General features: G+C 44.5%; 2 protein-coding genes and 1 non-coding gene across 5 annotated transcripts; 2 read left to right on the top strand and 1 right to left on the bottom strand.

Moving 5' to 3' along the window:
* Positions 1-33: 33 nt before the first annotated feature.
* On the bottom strand, positions 34-105 carry AC3HAE_044505 (transfer RNA threonine (anticodon CGU)). Its single transcript has one exon. It is a non-coding gene; the product is annotated as a tRNA-Thr (tRNA).
* A 93-nt stretch (positions 106-198) lies between these two features.
* LOC311374647 (multiple C2 and transmembrane domain-containing protein 1-like) lies at positions 199-6,186 on the top strand. 3 transcript variants are annotated; one of them, XM_084490447.1, is made up of 8 exons: positions 199-776; positions 1,087-1,206; positions 2,451-2,558; positions 2,729-2,776; positions 3,105-3,214; positions 3,574-3,683; positions 4,232-4,329; positions 4,610-6,186. In XM_084490447.1, exons 1-8 carry the CDS (start codon positions 762-764, stop codon positions 4,679-4,681), a joined length of 681 nt encoding a protein of 226 aa, XP_084346573.1. In that variant the 5' UTR covers positions 199-761; the 3' UTR covers positions 4,682-6,186. The 3 variants fall into 3 exon arrangements, with proteins under 3 accessions (XP_084346573.1, XP_084346572.1, XP_084346574.1); XM_084490448.1 differs by having other exon boundaries at positions 201-444; XM_084490446.1 differs by having other exon boundaries at positions 199-1,206.
* A 723-nt stretch (positions 6,187-6,909) lies between these two features.
* LOC311374648 (arrestin domain-containing protein 3-like) lies at positions 6,910-16,123 on the top strand. Its single transcript, XM_084490449.1, has 8 exons — positions 6,910-7,405; positions 10,775-10,856; positions 11,340-11,487; positions 12,062-12,164; positions 12,655-12,911; positions 13,395-13,545; positions 14,200-14,354; positions 14,872-16,123. Exons 1-8 carry the CDS (start codon positions 7,126-7,128, stop codon positions 14,950-14,952), a joined length of 1,257 nt encoding a protein of 418 aa, XP_084346575.1. The 5' UTR covers positions 6,910-7,125; the 3' UTR covers positions 14,953-16,123.
* The last annotated feature ends 7 nt before the right edge of the window (positions 16,124-16,130 follow it).

Genomic DNA, 16,130 nt, shown 5'->3' with positions numbered 1-16,130 from the left:
TACATCCCATTGAATGTACACGTTAGCCCTGACAGGCGTGAATGGGGTTTGAACCCATGATCTTCTGTTTACGAGACAGACGCCTTACCACTTGGCCACCACGCCGTGTTTAAAAACGTGCACTTAGACCCGTTATAGGGAGCACCTCCTACTTATTGTATGTTGTACGTCCTGTATGCTTTTCGTTATGGTTCCACGTCGACGCAACACAATGACCACGCAGACGCTTCGATGCAGTCGTGAACCTTTTTTCAGGTTCTTCGTCGGATTTACGTTAGCGGACCATTCGCAGCCCTTGCTTCTGCTTCGCCTCGACGCAAGGTTAACATTTTTGGGAGGCGCGCGTCAGGCCCTTGCGGTAGACGCAAGGAGGGTCCGCAAGGAGGGTCCGCAAGGACGTAATGAGTCCGTCAACCCCATTGCGTTGCGTCGCCGTCCAACGAGGTAAAGCCTGCCTCGTTTCCACCGAGCGGTGCGGTTCGGTTCACTGCGGCTCGGTGCGGGACAGCTCGGTCACGCTAAATCTATTTCGCGTTTCCACCGCCGACATTACCCTTATGGTAGGGTGGTGTTTAAGCCGGATGCCGATAGCTGCGGCAGCTACGTAAGCATCGCGACATCATAGCAGCGGAGGAGCAGCTCAGCGCGGTCCAGCGCGCTTATTTTGGGACCCTACCCAACTTGTGGCGGTGGAAACGCCAATATAAGCGGACCGAGCCGCATCGAACCGAACTACACCGCTTGGTGGAAACGAAGCATAAATGAATGCACTTATTGTATGTCGTACTGAGTTATAGTAGCATCTTATCCTAGCTATCTTTGTTGTATACGGGGAATGGGTTAACCTAGCGATTGTTAGTGCTTTTCACTATGAACATCCTTACTTTACCGACAGTAATATATTGTTTCACCTTCTGACAAATGTACCTATTTTTAGTCGCTTTGGATAAAAGCGTCCGCTAAATGCACTAAATTTAAATGTAAAAGCGGTACTTCTATATTTAAAGTATTCCCTCACTGAAAGTGAATTTGATGTTGAACAAGCTAACTAAAGACTGTTCACGTTTGTGGATGATGTGTGCTCAGCTGCTCCAGCAGAACTTTAACCGGGTGAAGAGGTGCATCATGGTCCTAATCAACATCGGCTCCTACATTAACAGCTGCTTCGAATGGGAGTTTGCCCAGAGGAGCATCTTGTCCTTCCTGGTAACGCACACACACACACACACACACACACACACACACACACACACACACACACACACACACACACACACACACATACATACACATGGTCGTACAAACACGGTTGCACACACTGTCCTAATATCTGACTGTGTGTGTGTGTGTGTATTTTGGTATCATTGTGCAATTATTATATCAGAACTATTTACAAATGGGAGTGCAGAGTTGTGTAACTGTGTCTCAATGTGTACTGAGATTTGTGCATGTTCAAAGGAATCGCAAATGTCTATTCAGAATCTGTGCTTAATCAGACTTGTAAATGAGTACAAACATAGATTTGCAGATGCGTAGACACATATTTTACTACATGCATAGACGTTAATAGCTGAAACTAGGGCTGTACGGTATGGACAAAAATTTATATCACGGTATGATTTGAGGCATAGACGGTACAGTATTATATCACTGTATGTTAATTTTATATTCTAATTTCGATATAAATGCTTCTGAAGGGGTAAAATACTGGTTAGGCAGCTATTTTTGTATAGAAGAAGTATTTTAAGAACATTTATTGAGCAAAACTACAATAGAAAAAAATGCTATCCATACTTCCAGTATGGATAGCATGGATTTCTTTCTCCACTTGGTCGCGGACCTTGCTGTATAGTTTTGGCATCTCAATTTGGCTGAAGTGTGTGCGGGCAGGTAACACGTACCTGGGATTGAGTGTTTTGATCATCTCTTTAAAGCCCTTTCTATCGACATTTTGAAAGGGAACCATGTCCTTACACTTTCATGTCCTTACTTTTCACATGAAAAATAAGTTACGTTACTGTATTTACGTTACTTACGGTCACACCGGTCACACGGTATGGTCAAATTCCATACCGTAGCGCAAATTCACACCGGTGTACTTTCTATACCGTTTATACCGTACACCCCTAGCTGAAACGTTGCTGTATTTTTACGACAATAACAGAAGAAGAAGTTATCACTTCCTCCGGCCTCTTGATTGGCTGTCGTTAACACATGACTATTGTTTGTCTGCACCCGGGCCGTGCCAGAGACCTGCGGTTGTGTAAATGAAAGGCAGATTGCGATGACGTGGTCGGCCCTGCATCAGCCCAGCTGCAACCGCAACTCAGCCCAGAAGTGACGCTTTTAAAGCACTGCACAACCATCGCTGTACGACCACACGTACAGAGTGTGTGATAGTATCTGACTCTGTGTGTGTGTGTGTGTGTGTGTGTGTTTGTGTTATTCAGGTGTTTGTGCTGGTGGTGTGGAACTTTGAGCTGTACATGCTCCCTCTGTCGTTGTTACTGCTGTTGGTGTGGAACTACGTCTTCTACTTGAGGGAAACGACAGACACCGTCAGTATAGTGTGTGTGTGTGTGTGTGTGTGTGTGTGTGTGTGTGTGTGTGTGTGTTTGTGTGCTTATTCGTGTGTTCATGTGGTCTGAGCACGTGGTCATGTGGTCTATTTGTGTGGTCAGGTCTGTGCATGGAGGATCAAAATGAAAGTAACTTTTTCTATTTGCAGTCAATGGAGGCCATGTTTGACTGGGAAGAAGAGGAGGAAGAGGAGAAGGTAACCAGTGGATTTAAGTCCTCATGACTATCATGATTATGACCTCATTTTTATGTCTTTATGTCACGACATAAGTGACATGACATTGTCATGTCGTGAGTGACATAAGCGAAACGACATCATCATGTCATGACAACTAGACATCATACCGTCACAGCGTGCGTGAAACGATGTCACCATGAATTAAATTAAATGACAACGCAATCACAACATACATGTCATAACATGACACGACATGCCTGCTATGACGTCATCGTGACACGACACAGGTGACGTGACATCACCATGTCATGATCATCATCATGTCGCACATGTCCCCCGCCCTCAGGACTCGGAGCGTAAGGGCTTCCTGGACAAGCTCTACGCCATTCAGGACGTCTTCCTGAGCGTGCAGACGGTTCTGGACGAGGTGGCGTCCTACGGAGAGAGAATAAAGAAGTGGGTATCGCACACCCCAAATGTGGTCTGCCCCCTTTGGAGGTTGATTTCAGAAGTCACCTGTCGGTTTTTTGTTGTTGTATATTTCAGATTTCAAAAATTACCTATTTACTATTGATCATGATGTTTGTGGGAAATACATTTCCTATTTCTTCTTACTTTTATTGTCTTTCTCCAAAACACATCAGGATTATTCTTTTGGCAGAGTTTTTGAATGCTTTGAACCATGCTTTGCTTGACTATGAATTATGCTTCATCGTTTGGTCCTTATGCATCTGTATTATGTTTTGTGCGTAATTCTTTGGTGAGTACTCCTAGCAGATTCATGGTCGGTAACCCTGTGACCCGTCCCCCTGCAGCACGGTGAACTGGACAGTGCCCTTCCTCAGCTGGCTGGCCGTCACCGTCCTCTGCGTGTCGATGGTCCTCCTCTACTTCCTGCCCCTCCGGTACATTGTCCTGGCCTGGGGTAAGACCTCAACTCCATCGGAATCAGAATCTTATAAGGCCTTGGGACCAATGTTAACATCTGGAAGACAACCGTCGAAGTAACACTCGCCTCCCTGAAACGTACTCCCGATCCGGATGGTACCATGTAACCCTGACAACCGGTAACCATGACAACCGGTAACGTGTCGTTTGGCGCCCGGAACGCTCTATCCGGCTGAAGCCTAATGACTCTGCGGCTCTAGCTTTCTTAAAGGATTAAAGGGTATGGGTGATTAAAACATCATGGCCGTCTCTCCTGGCTTCACCAGAACATGACTTTGGCTTAGCGATTCTGCTGGAAAGACAAATGCAAGGAACGGCATCAAGCAATTTGGTCTTTTGGAATCAACATGACATTGTATTGTCACGGCACATGTGAAACGATGTCTTCATGACACACACACAACACAAAATCACAACACACATGACATGACATGACATGACATGACATACCTGCTATGACATCATCATGAAATGGATGATTGTATGATTTATGTGTTGACATTATGACTTCCCCTCCCCCACTAGGTGTGAACAAATTCACTAAGAAGTTGCGCAACCCGTACTTGATTGACAACAACGAACTGGTGGACTTCCTCTCCAGAGTTCCGTCCGATGTCCAAGTGGTATGTTTGTGTTTGTGTGTGTGTGTGTGTGTGTTTGTTTGTGTGTGTTTGTGTGTGTTTGTGTGTTTGTCTGTGTGTGTGTGTGTGTGAGTGGGACCTTTCTAATTTGCATGGTGTTTGGTGTCACGTTAATTCCTTTTGAACTGATTTTCTTGTGTGTTTAAGTGTTCAATGCTGTGTGTGTATATCCATATGAATGAGAGAGAGTAAGACAGAGATAGAGAGAGAGAGTGAGAGTGAAATATAACCCTTGTGTCTATGTGCTTTGTATGTTGTGCAGGTCCAGTATCGGGAGCTGAAAGTAGATCCTGGACAGAGTCCGAACAAAAGGAAAAGAACCAACCCAGGCTAGCTGTGACCACACTAGCCATGAAATGTATGAAACTCTGTACAAAATATATATATTTTTTGTTTGTTTTTACTTTTTTGAGCAATTGCTTGTTTTTTTGTTTTTTTAATTGCACTTTTTCCACTCTCACTTTAAGAAAATGTGTCCTTAATGCATGAGAGTGACTGTATATAATGAAGATTATTGTGGAATAGTTGTCAGATATCAAGAAGAATGCCTACAGAAAGCATGTGTGTTGTTGATTATTGTTATTATTAATCAAATAATATACTGTCTACATTAGATTTCAAGCACATAGTTTGTTGAAGAAATGGAATGATTGATAGATTGATTGACACATGCCATGCAATGATTACCCCATTGCACAATACATAATGTGTACTTGAAATAAGGGCCAGAATACTTATGGTACTTCATACTTATTATTGTAAAAAGGAATGTTGTTTACAATAGTGTAATAATATGTTTACAACAAAGGTTGATCTATGGAAGAAAAAGCCTGATCTGTCATAAAGCCATCTGTAGTTTCATCTGATATTTACCTTGAAAGGGCCCCTGTTTTACCTCAAGGTGTGGCTTAATTTAGCACGTTCAATCTAAATATTCTCTGAATCTAAAGGCTCATAAAACACCACGTAGTAAACAACCTTTCAATTATTGTATTCAGTTTATTTTGTTCACGCAATTATAAACTATATTTCTATGCACTTTAGCTGAATATCTACTTTTGTTAGTGTCAATGTTACGCATGTAGGCCTACGGCAGTCTTCCTTCGCGTATGGCTCTCTCGGTAAGCCTATGGCGCGTATATTTCAGTGGAGCGAATGGACCCTATTCGCAGGTCGTCAACAGCAGGGTAAAGTAACTTCCTGTTCCTGTGATTTATAACATTAGGTCGGTTTTATTTCCTTATGTCTGTCGCCGCACTACCACGGTGTGTGTGTGTGTGTGTGTATTAACCTGACTAAAGGTGCGGCTATACTGGAGTACGGCCATAACGAATTGGATCAGGCCCATAATTAAGGTTATGAGCTACACCTGTGTTTTTTTCTTACTGCGTAAAAGGGTCTGGGTCTTGCATGATGTGCACTCTAAAATGTAACCGGTTGTGGTCTGTGCGTGTCCATGAACCTTCTATGTATCCAAGTGCATTTATCTACCGAAGGCTAAATGAGTTTAGCGTATGCGCGTCTCTCAACTCCGAATGCATGTGTGTTGAATTCAGAAAGTTAACTCGTGTTTTTTTTACGACAAACGGTTTCACCCGCAGTACTACAATGAACGACATTGAAACGGTCACAACATTTATCTCGAAAAAGATTCTTAGCTTTATTTGGTTTATTGGGTTATTTTTGGTTCATTGTTTGTATTATAATTATTATTTTTGTTTTTCATATTTGATATGATTGGTTTATTACGAAAATGGTATGCAACCAGATTAACTTTCTTGTAATGTATAGGACTTCCATTTGTATACAAGTGCACATTGGTCTATAAAATATATTTATACCCAGATCTCCATTGTTGCCTTTTATTCAGCTCGTGTGTAGTTTCAAGCCAATCAAGCTGCATACCCACTAGCAGATTGCTACAGTAGGCTATAGTAGGCTAGTCGTCATGGCATGGTATATATTTATAGTGGACATAGAGGCCTACGATTCAAGCCATTTTGCATGTGTAATTATCTACACAGTCACTCCCTTCTCCCCAAACAACTAACTAGTTCTACCAATATAACCTACCAATTATGATCATACTAATAGTCACCAAGAACCACAAGCAAAAAGGTTTCAAAAAGCAGGTCAGAACTAAAATAACTGGCACTATTTGTCCAAGTGTGAACAGGATAAATCGAACAGCATTCCAAGCACACAGAGAGAACATCCAGGTCGTTTACCCTACTTAGGGACACACGTTCATGTTACAGGGCGAGAGAAGCTGCTATTTAAACGGTTGGAAAATAGTGAAATAAATCCGCCGGCGATGGTTTACACGCACACACACATGACAGCCTACACACACACACACACACACACACACACACACACACACACACACACACACACACACACACACACACACACACACACACACACACACACACACACACTTCAGCAGAGCTGCGTGCTTCTTTGCGCCGCCAGCGCCGCCTGCGCGCACATGCTCAGTGCGCACCCGGACTCATTGAAGAGCGTCCTCCACCGCACCGCTCCAACACACAAGCAGTGAGAAGCAGTCGAGACGATATCTCTCTCACACACCATGAGCGACACTACCCAGCCTAGATGAGACGTCCGCCGTTGGGCTTCTGACCCAGCCTTTTGCTGGTCAAAAGGAAGCAAGTGCATGCGTCTGGCGCCCGGCCGTGAAGAACACCCAGCGGTCTCCTGCCTTGGCCGTTCGAGTCGTTGTCGTGTGGCCATACTTGTACCACTCTTTTTGCCACGATGGTACTGAGCAAGGTGAAGGCCTTTGCGATTTACTTTGACAATCTGAACGAGCACAATCTGCCCGTGTTCTCTGGCGGAGACCAGATCTCAGGGAGGGTAGTGGTGGAGGTCACCGAGGAGGTGCGCGTCAGGAGCCTCAACATCCACGCCAGAGGAGTAGCCAAGGTGCGATGGACAGAGTCGCGGAACACTGGGGCCAACACGGCCTACACTCAAAATTACACTGAGGAAGTGGAGTACTTAAACCATTACGACAACTTGATAGGCGAGGAGAGAGGTAAGGGGCATTTACCAAACCATGCACCTTTCATTCTTCCCACCAACAAAAAATGACGAGTGACCCAAGTTGTAGCTGTCGCAGTGTGTGTGTGTGTGTGTGTGTGTGTGTGTGTGTGTGTGTGTGTGTGTGTGTGTGTGTGTGTGTGTGTGTGTGTGTTGCAGACGTCTTTTAACGTGAAATGTAGTCCACGGTGGACGCTGACACGTCCACAGTGTGCTGTGTGGTTATCATGTGTTTACTGTGTTGGGCATTTCAGCATCTTGTAAATCAAGCGTTTAATCATTAGCTCCGTTTACGCACAGCAGTGTGTGTGCGCGTCGTGTCCCTGGCTGTGGTGCTGATGCGACAGCTGATAGGAGTAGGACCGACTCGAGGAAGTCGAAGAGGTGTTCACACGATATGCCTCCAAAACATCTTATACCCCCCCCCCCCCCCATTGTATACGACAAACAACACATTATAACATAGTCACATAAGCATAGCCTGTCGTCAGGGAAATATATTTGGTCCACGAGTTAAAATAAGTTATATGGGCATGGCCATCAGTGCCGACCCAGAAAAGTATCGCAAACCGCGATGGGAAAACCCTGACATTGACTCGCCCAAAAACGGTTAACAAACCCAACAGATCTGGCTGCTTTAGTCAGACACCGATCACTAGTGTTAACACTCTCAGAACACGACAGGCGATCATATTTGCATATATTGGATCTTTTTTTCGCTCGCCCGTCGAGGAAACCAACATGTAGGCTACTCAGGCAACTCCCTTTGTTAGAAGCGGTTCAAACCTGTTCACAAACCGGCAGTCTGTGGACGTGCGTGTGCGTGTGTGTGTATGGGTGGAGGGGGCACGGCAGGGACACCAGCGGTGCTCAGATAAGGCCATATATACTCTGAAGGCTGCCGGGCAATGACATCACACACTCCCTAAGCGAACGAAAAAGGGTTGTTTGTCAATTATTCATTGATACTGCTACACTGGATTTGCATTTACTCGCATCCTATTGCACTATGATTCGGACGAGGGCTTTCCAACCAGCTGTATACATCTTGCATAAAAGGGGAGTTACTTTATACACTATAAAGTGTTGCCCTATTGCATAAAAATAATAATATACATTTATGAATAGACTGATAGATTCATAATTGCTCCACGCGATGAATTGGCCAAACCGGCAAGACCAAACAAAGAAGAATACAAGTCATGATTGTCTACTCTAAGCAGCTGACGATCATGTTGCTCTTTATTTTGTTATTTCTTTGCATTTCACTGACTTGGTGGAATACATGAGAAATGCTTTTGATAAAGGATAGTGATTTTTATAGGATATCAGAAAAAAGTAAAAAAATTAAAAAAAAGAAAGAAAAAAAGTCAAACATCGCAAGCTGGAGGAGGAGGGGGGGGGGGGGAGGGGGGTGTTGTGGAAGTTGAATTATGTTTATATCATCAAATACCATTCGCCGGATCCAAGACTCAACACTCCTGGTTTATATTTGTCTGTTTATTTCAATCCTTGCACTGTATGAAATAACATGTAACCTGCTGAAAGTCCTTAATAAAACCAACCTGGATGTACCATATCTTTTGTTTTGTTTTAATTCTTTACTTCCTGGTCTGTTACTGTCTTTTTCCCTACCTGTGGTTTGCTGTGAAACATATATGTTCTCTTCACATCCTTCCATGCAATAGTCCACATGCTCAGAGAAATGAGAAGGCGGGCCCAAGGCATGGGTTCGACCAATGGCAGCCCTGGCAGTAATTTATTTCTCATTTCCTCCAATAGGAGGCTAAGTAGTAATGCATGCGTTTGAGTATCCGGCTGAAGGAAGCTGCTTAGTCTGGTTCATACCGGTCTGCTCCTGCTTCTCTCTCTCTCTCTCTCTCTCTACTGTTGTCAATGACACACACACACTCTCACACGCTCTCATACACGCACATACGCACGCACACACACACACACACACACACACACACACACACACACACACACACACACACACACACACACACACACACACACACACACAAACACACACACACACACACACACACACACACACACACACACACACACAGACACTACTCTTATAGCCACTTTATGACAGCTATTGTAGAACCGAAGAAGCAAGAGAAGCAACATGCCATCGACACAATGAATAATACAGATCGAAATACTGCTGGCGTGGCTTGACACGGTCTGGCATGCGGTGAAGAAACACCACGTTCTTTCTCTATCGCAGGGCTGGGTCTTATTCCACAGTTCACACTGTGGAACTTCCTCACACTGAGTGTGTTTTCATGACTCAAAGAGATTTACGCAATATTGTTTTAACTTGTACACGGTTAGGTCATATCCCCACTTAGAAACCAGAAGGGTCTTTTATCATGAAAAAAAAAAATTTGAGAATGTGTCACTTGGAATTCCTAATGTGTTTTCTATGGAGGGTTGGTTGAATTTAATCCAGAAATCGTACTTGACCTCAGTAGTTTTGGGTTATTGAGGATATTTTTTAGGGGCGACAGAAATCTTGTGGGTAAAATAAAAGTGATATTGTAAACATTCTCCCTTTGGCAAACAGAAACATTAAATAGCTTCAAGTCACTAGCAACAACTGGTTACAATCACTGAAATAGTCCCTTGTTCCTCTCTCTCTTATCAGTCAGTAAAATATCAGTACCATGGCACAACACAATGTGTCGGTTGATTGTCACAGAAGGCAATGTTGACAGATCCCGCCCATAATAATCAGTTACATCAATGGTCCAAATAATCTTGAAATACAGGGTTGGTTAGGTTTTGTGATCATCATGAAATTCAGATGATACTATTATGTGAGACATTAAGCTACTAATCTGGCTGTGGATGACTTAGATTAGTCCATCCATTTATCTGGATATTATATAGAACACATTCCTAACTCTTTCTTTTTGACTTTGTATTGCTTTATAAGCAAACATTTATTTTGACTGAACTTACAACAGGACACTTTTGCCAGGTTACTGCATATTTTAATCAACAAAATGGCAAAAAACTATTAAGCATAAACTATGAACGATTTGGCTATGGTTCATAGCCAAACCATGTACTTCAACCAGATGCCTCCCACAATCACAACCATTATGTAGATACGTTCAGAAACGGCTGTATTTGCGCGTCCTCCCCTATCCCTACAAACCAACTGAATTCCTCTTTTGAATCTCTGACACGTGATGAACTAGGCCGAGGCAGATAACCAGAGCCAGTCCTTCAGGTCCCAGAGTCCAACCCCCCCCCCCCACAGCCCAGAGTCTAGTCTAGACTGGAGTGTGTTGGCACCATCTGTCTGGTACGGTGCACATGGAATCTTGTTTCTCGTGTCTTTCAGATGACGAGAGCCCGGATGAGGGATTCACCGTTCTCTGCACGGGCGTGCATGAATTTGCCTTCAGCTTGAACCTGCCTCAGATGTAAGTAGAGGTTGGCGTACACAAGACAAGACCAAATACAAAAGGCTGATTAAACGCCCACACGCAAACAAGCCTGCACACACTCACATAGAGAGAGGGAGGGAGGGAGAGAGAGAGAGAGAGAGAGAGAGAGACTTTATCATCATTATCAGATGTGCAGTCAAACTAGGTCACAGCGATTGCAAGTCTTGGTTGTCAACGTACAAATAAACCCACATAATCACGAAAAAGAAAGCAGAAGTGGCAAAACAAGTAAAGGTATGAAAAGGGTTGGTCTAATAGGAAAGTCTCACCTCATTAATAACTTGCCTCTCACTGTTAGCTACTTACTAAATTGTCAGCGAAATGACAAACTGTGCAATAAAGTGACGGATTATTACGATGTGGATATTTATATCCTGTACCTCCTCCTCCGCCTTCGCCACGTCCTCCACCTACCTCCACCTCCACCTCCACCCTGGGGTCCACCTGCTGCCCTGACAGGCCCCTGGCCACCTCCTTTGAGGGGAAGCACGGCAGTGTGCGGTACTGGGTTAAGGCCGAGCTACAGCGCCCCTGGCTGCTCCCTGTAAAGGTGAAGAAGGAGTTCATCGTCTTCGAACACATCGACATCAACACGCCACTGCTGCTGGTGAGCGGGACGCACCAACACACACACGCACGCACGCACACACGCACACACACACGCACACACACACACACACACACACACACACACACACACATACACATGCGCACACACATGCACACACACACACACACACACACACACACACCTCAAAATACCTTTGATTGTGGTATGACCTGTTGGTCCTGTATAGATTAAGCACTACAAAGGATATGTTATAAAATATGTTAAGTTACAAGCAAAAAACCTGCCAGTATAGTCTTTGAGTGGCTATGGCGTCCCAGCCAAAAGGTTCTTTCGTTTGATGCCCTTACCTGCTCTTCAGTGACTTAGTTATAGTACTTAGTTGTGTAGCATCTTATCCTAGCTATCTTTGTTGTATACGGGGAATGGGTTAACCTAGCGATAGTGTGCTTTGCACTTGGTTCTATGAACATCCTTACTGTAATGACAGTGATATATTATTCTTCAGACAAATGTATTTATTATAAGTCGCATTGGATAAAAAACCCTAAATGTAAATGTAAATAGTGGTTGTGAAGCGGTTGCGTGAACACCAGCACTGTGGCCTCAACAGGCTCCTCAAGCCGGGACCAAGGAGAAGACCCTGTGCTGCTGGTTCTGCGCCTCCGGTCCGATCTCCATCAGTGCCAAGATAGAGCGGAAGGGCTACACACCAGGTACCCACCGAACACACGTCCACCTCCTTCCTAAAGCTTAACCACCGCGGCGCCCCGGTGGTTCACCAGGTAGAGCGCTTACCATAAAGGCCTAGTCCTGACCGCAGCGACCGGGGTTCCATTCCTGCTGGTGGTCCTATGCTGCTTGTCTTCCCCTCTCTCTCCCATACCTTCCTGCCTACTCTACAATAAAAAGGATAAAACCTTAAAAAAAAAAATCTTCAAGAAAACTAAACCACTGTCAAATGTCTGGAAACACTCTCCTGTCATACACATCAAGCACAGGTCGCAACCGCTGATCCCTCCACCAACTGGCTGGCTGTCAGCGTTTGGAATCGGAGACAACCTCGCCAAAAACGCTCCCAATCCCACACAGAAGTGTAACACTCTCTCTCTCTCTCTCTCTCTCTCTCTCTCTCTCTCTCTCTCTCGCTCTCTCTCGCTCTCTCTCTCTCTCTCTCTCTCCCTGATCTCCCTTCCCTCCCCGAAGGCGAGTCCATTCAGATCTTCGCCGAGGTGGAGAACTGCTCGTCGCGCGTGGTCGTGCCCAAGGCGGCCCTCTACCAGACCCAGACCTTCTACGCCAAGGGGAAGGGCAAGCAGATCCAGCAGCTGGTGTCCAACCTGCGCGGAGACCCCCTGCCCCAGGGCAAGAGCCAAAGCTGGGAGGGCAAGTCACTGAAGATCCCGCCCGTGTCTCCCTCCATCATCGACTGTCCCATCATCAGAGTGGAGTACGCGCTGGTGGTAAGTCCCGGCACGGTGGGAAAGGTTCACTTAATGGGGTCGTCTGGGGTCATGTCCAGGATGAGGAGTTTTTTCTATATGCCTGCGTGTAATTGGGTAATTATCGGTGGTGTTATAAACGATATTTGCACCAACTGCTAGAATCAAAAGTAGGATAGGTTGTTCTTGTTTGAATAGTTGCTGCTCAACTGGTTTTAACCTTTGAAAAAGTCACACCCCAAAGTAAGATAACTTTATTTGTGTAGTCCCAGGACAAAGAAATGCAGTCACCCTCAAGTAATAAAAAGTAATAAATGCATTCCTTATTGTCTAGTTTAGGTATGTTGACATATTTTAATATGTCCCTTACTTACTCCCTTACTACATTAATGACTGCAAGACACTTTGTATGTCAGCATCTGCTAAATGAGTAACCCTATATCCCCAGCCATCAGATATGCCTGATTTTATTAACATGTTCTCTTTGTTTCCCGCTGCCTGTAGGTGTATGTGGATGTCCCGGGGGGGTTGAACCTGAACCTGTCCTTGCCGTTGGTGATTGGGACGATCCCACTTCACGCCTGCTCCAGCAGAACCTCCAGCATCAGCAGCCAAACCAGCAACCTGAGGTGGAGTCTCCAAGAGAGACCCGAAGGTAGGGACTGGGCCACACAGAGAACTGGGACACACATTCACACATAGATCCATAGAAACATAGATACATAGATACATCGATACATCGATACACAGATACATAGAAACATAGATACATAGATACATCGATACATAGATACACAGATACATAGCAACATAGATACATAGATACATCGATACATCGATACATCGATACACAGATACATAGAAACATAGATACGTACATAGATACAAACACTTACACGTATATGCATACACACATTTACACATATATACATACATTAGATACATAGATACATATATACATATATGTATATATGTATACATATTTACATAGATACATACACATATAGATAGATATGCATACTTGTATGTACATACACACACACACACACACACACACACACACAGACAAACACACACACACACATGTATATGCATACATACATAGTACATACACACAAACAGCTGTATATACATACTCTTGACACTCACTCACACACACACACACACACACACACACACACACACACACACACACACACACACACCACACAGATTACCTCATTTACATTGAATGAGACCCTTTATTTGATGGAACATTGTGTGTGTTTGTGTGTGTGTGTGTGTGTGTGTGTGTGTGTGTGCGTGGCAGCCCCTCCAGACTACAGCGATCTGGCCGTATCAGAGGAGCACAGGCGGGACTGCCTACAGGGCTCTGATTGGTCCCCACCCCCGGAGGAAGCGGAGGGTTCCCTGCAGGCGTATATCACCGAGTTCAGATACCTACCCCCCCCACTCTACTCAGAGGTAACGCATGTCCGGTTGCATGGCTGTATGTCTGTCTGTCCACCGGGTTTGGGTTGTGTTTGCGTAATGCCTCGCGTGGTTGTGTCAGCTAACCTAAAAATATGGGGGGACTCAGGGGGCGGGGGGGGGGGGGGGGGGGGGGGGGGGCGTGAGCAGGGGCCTTGGGTGTCCTTGAGAGTAGATTTTGCTTTTTGGAAAAATATACAAAAGAATTAGGAGTAATTGTTGTTACCAAACATCGAAGTACAGCCAAGGCCCATGTTCTGTATTTTGCTATAAGAACTGAATGGCTGCTGTAGCTGGGTGAAGCATGTGTAGGGAGTGATAACAGCATAATAGTAGTTTAAAGGAAAACATGCCTCTGGTGTGGTGTGTGCATGAAGGGGTAATAGAGCCATACTGAACGGGCTGTGGTGGTTACAGAAGACAAAAAAGTCTGGGAAACATCATTCTAACTGCTGGGTGTGTGTGTGTGTGTGTGTGTGTGTGTGTGTGTGTATGTGTCTCTCCCCGATAGGTCGACCCTTACCCTGACCCCGTGGAGGGCTGTAGAGGAGCTGAAGACGCAGGCCGATGGGACAGCTGTCCATCTCGCTGAGGAGGATGAACCCAAACCCGCTGTCTTATCGATGGCTAACATCAACTGGGATCGCCGCTGTCCAGAATCTCTGTCCACACGCAACCGCAGCATTTACACTTAGCTACCGCAAGAAATGGCAGCGAAAGAGAGCGTGAAAAAAAACAGCGCCCATCGCTCCATCTGAGTACGTCTGGGTGCCTGGGGATTGCTGCTCCAAGCTTGACTTGGCTATAGTCTCTGCTTTGTAAGGGGCTTACTAATTATCCTCCTCCATCGTCTTTTTTTACTATCTTTAAAAAGCGAATACGTCTAGTGGATGAACAAAGAAGCAGGTGTGACAGTGGACAGGATACAATGTTTTTTCTAGCCTCAAAATGAGTTTTTGCACACGCTTTTCTTACCGTTTTTCTATTGGGTGTTTTTGTATAGCGCAGGGTTACCACAGGCCTTTATGCTACATTCTGTCCACTGCAGCGTTCATAAGTGTTGTTGTGGTTTGGAGCTACTAGCTCAAGCTAAGATTTTCCACAATGGCCATCTGTCACAACTGTTAACGTCCAATTGGTCTTCCTGTGATGAGAGGGGGAGAGAAGGAAGAAGGAATATCTTCACTTTGATAGAAGATGTTCCTCAATGTTTGTTCCTTAAGTGCTTACGTTCAACTCAAACTCCACACACACACTTCCAGGGCATGAGTGTATTGTGAGAATGTGTGTGTGTGTGTGTGTGTGTGTATGTGTGTATGTGTGTGTGTGTGTGTGTGTGTGTGTGTCTATGTGCGTGTATGAGGGTGTCCGTGATGAATGTATGTTTGTAGCAGTTTAAGAGGTGTGTAGACATAAATGCGGACCCATGTTTTATATCTGAAAGTACATCTATGACCAACTCATAACATTTTTCTCAGAGACGTTTTGGTATGTGTTCATTGCTATGACAGCCACTGGCATAACAAAACGTAAACCAACTTATGAAGCTACCTGCCCAAAAAAGAAAGCATAAAGTTGAGATTTCATGTTTACAGAGAAACCTTTATGGGGAATGTTTTTGAAAAGTACTTCCTTACTCCTTCCTCCTAACTTAAACATATAAAAAGTGCAATATATTTTTTTATTTGTAAGATTTTGCACTAGTTTTCATACAATTTTATTTGTTTTTATTTTATTTTATTTTTTTGTTTTTGCATTACACATTGTTGC

Source organism: Micromesistius poutassou (genome assembly GCF_964030765.1).
Source record: "Micromesistius poutassou genome assembly, contig: SCAFFOLD_5440, whole genome shotgun sequence".
Lineage (NCBI taxonomy): Eukaryota > Metazoa > Chordata > Actinopteri > Gadiformes > Gadidae > Micromesistius > Micromesistius poutassou.
Note: the sequence above shows the minus strand (reverse complement) of the source record. Positions and strands in the feature narration are given on the sequence as shown.

What these genes read in the sequence shown, in the direction of transcription:
- LOC311374647 (XM_084490446.1), top strand. Translation starts at nt 1,033, where the DNA reads ATGTTGAACAAGCTAACTAAAGACTGTTCACGTTTGTGGATGATGTGT. An exon ending in TACGGAGAGAGAATAAAGAA is followed by an intron (nt 3,215 to 3,573) that starts GTGGGTATCGCA and finishes GTCCCCCTGCAG; the next exon opens with CACGGTGAACTGGACAGTGC. An exon ending in TTCCGTCCGATGTCCAAGTG is followed by an intron (nt 4,330 to 4,609) that starts GTATGTTTGTGT and finishes TATGTTGTGCAG; the next exon opens with GTCCAGTATCGGGAGCTGAA.
- LOC311374648 (XM_084490449.1), top strand. Translation starts at nt 7,126, where the DNA reads ATGGTACTGAGCAAGGTGAAGGCCTTTGCGATTTACTTTGACAATCTG. An exon ending in CTTGATAGGCGAGGAGAGAG is followed by an intron (nt 7,406 to 10,774) that starts GTAAGGGGCATT and finishes CGTGTCTTTCAG; the next exon opens with ATGACGAGAGCCCGGATGAG. An exon ending in TCTCCAAGAGAGACCCGAAG is followed by an intron (nt 13,546 to 14,199) that starts GTAGGGACTGGG and finishes TGTGCGTGGCAG; the next exon opens with CCCCTCCAGACTACAGCGAT.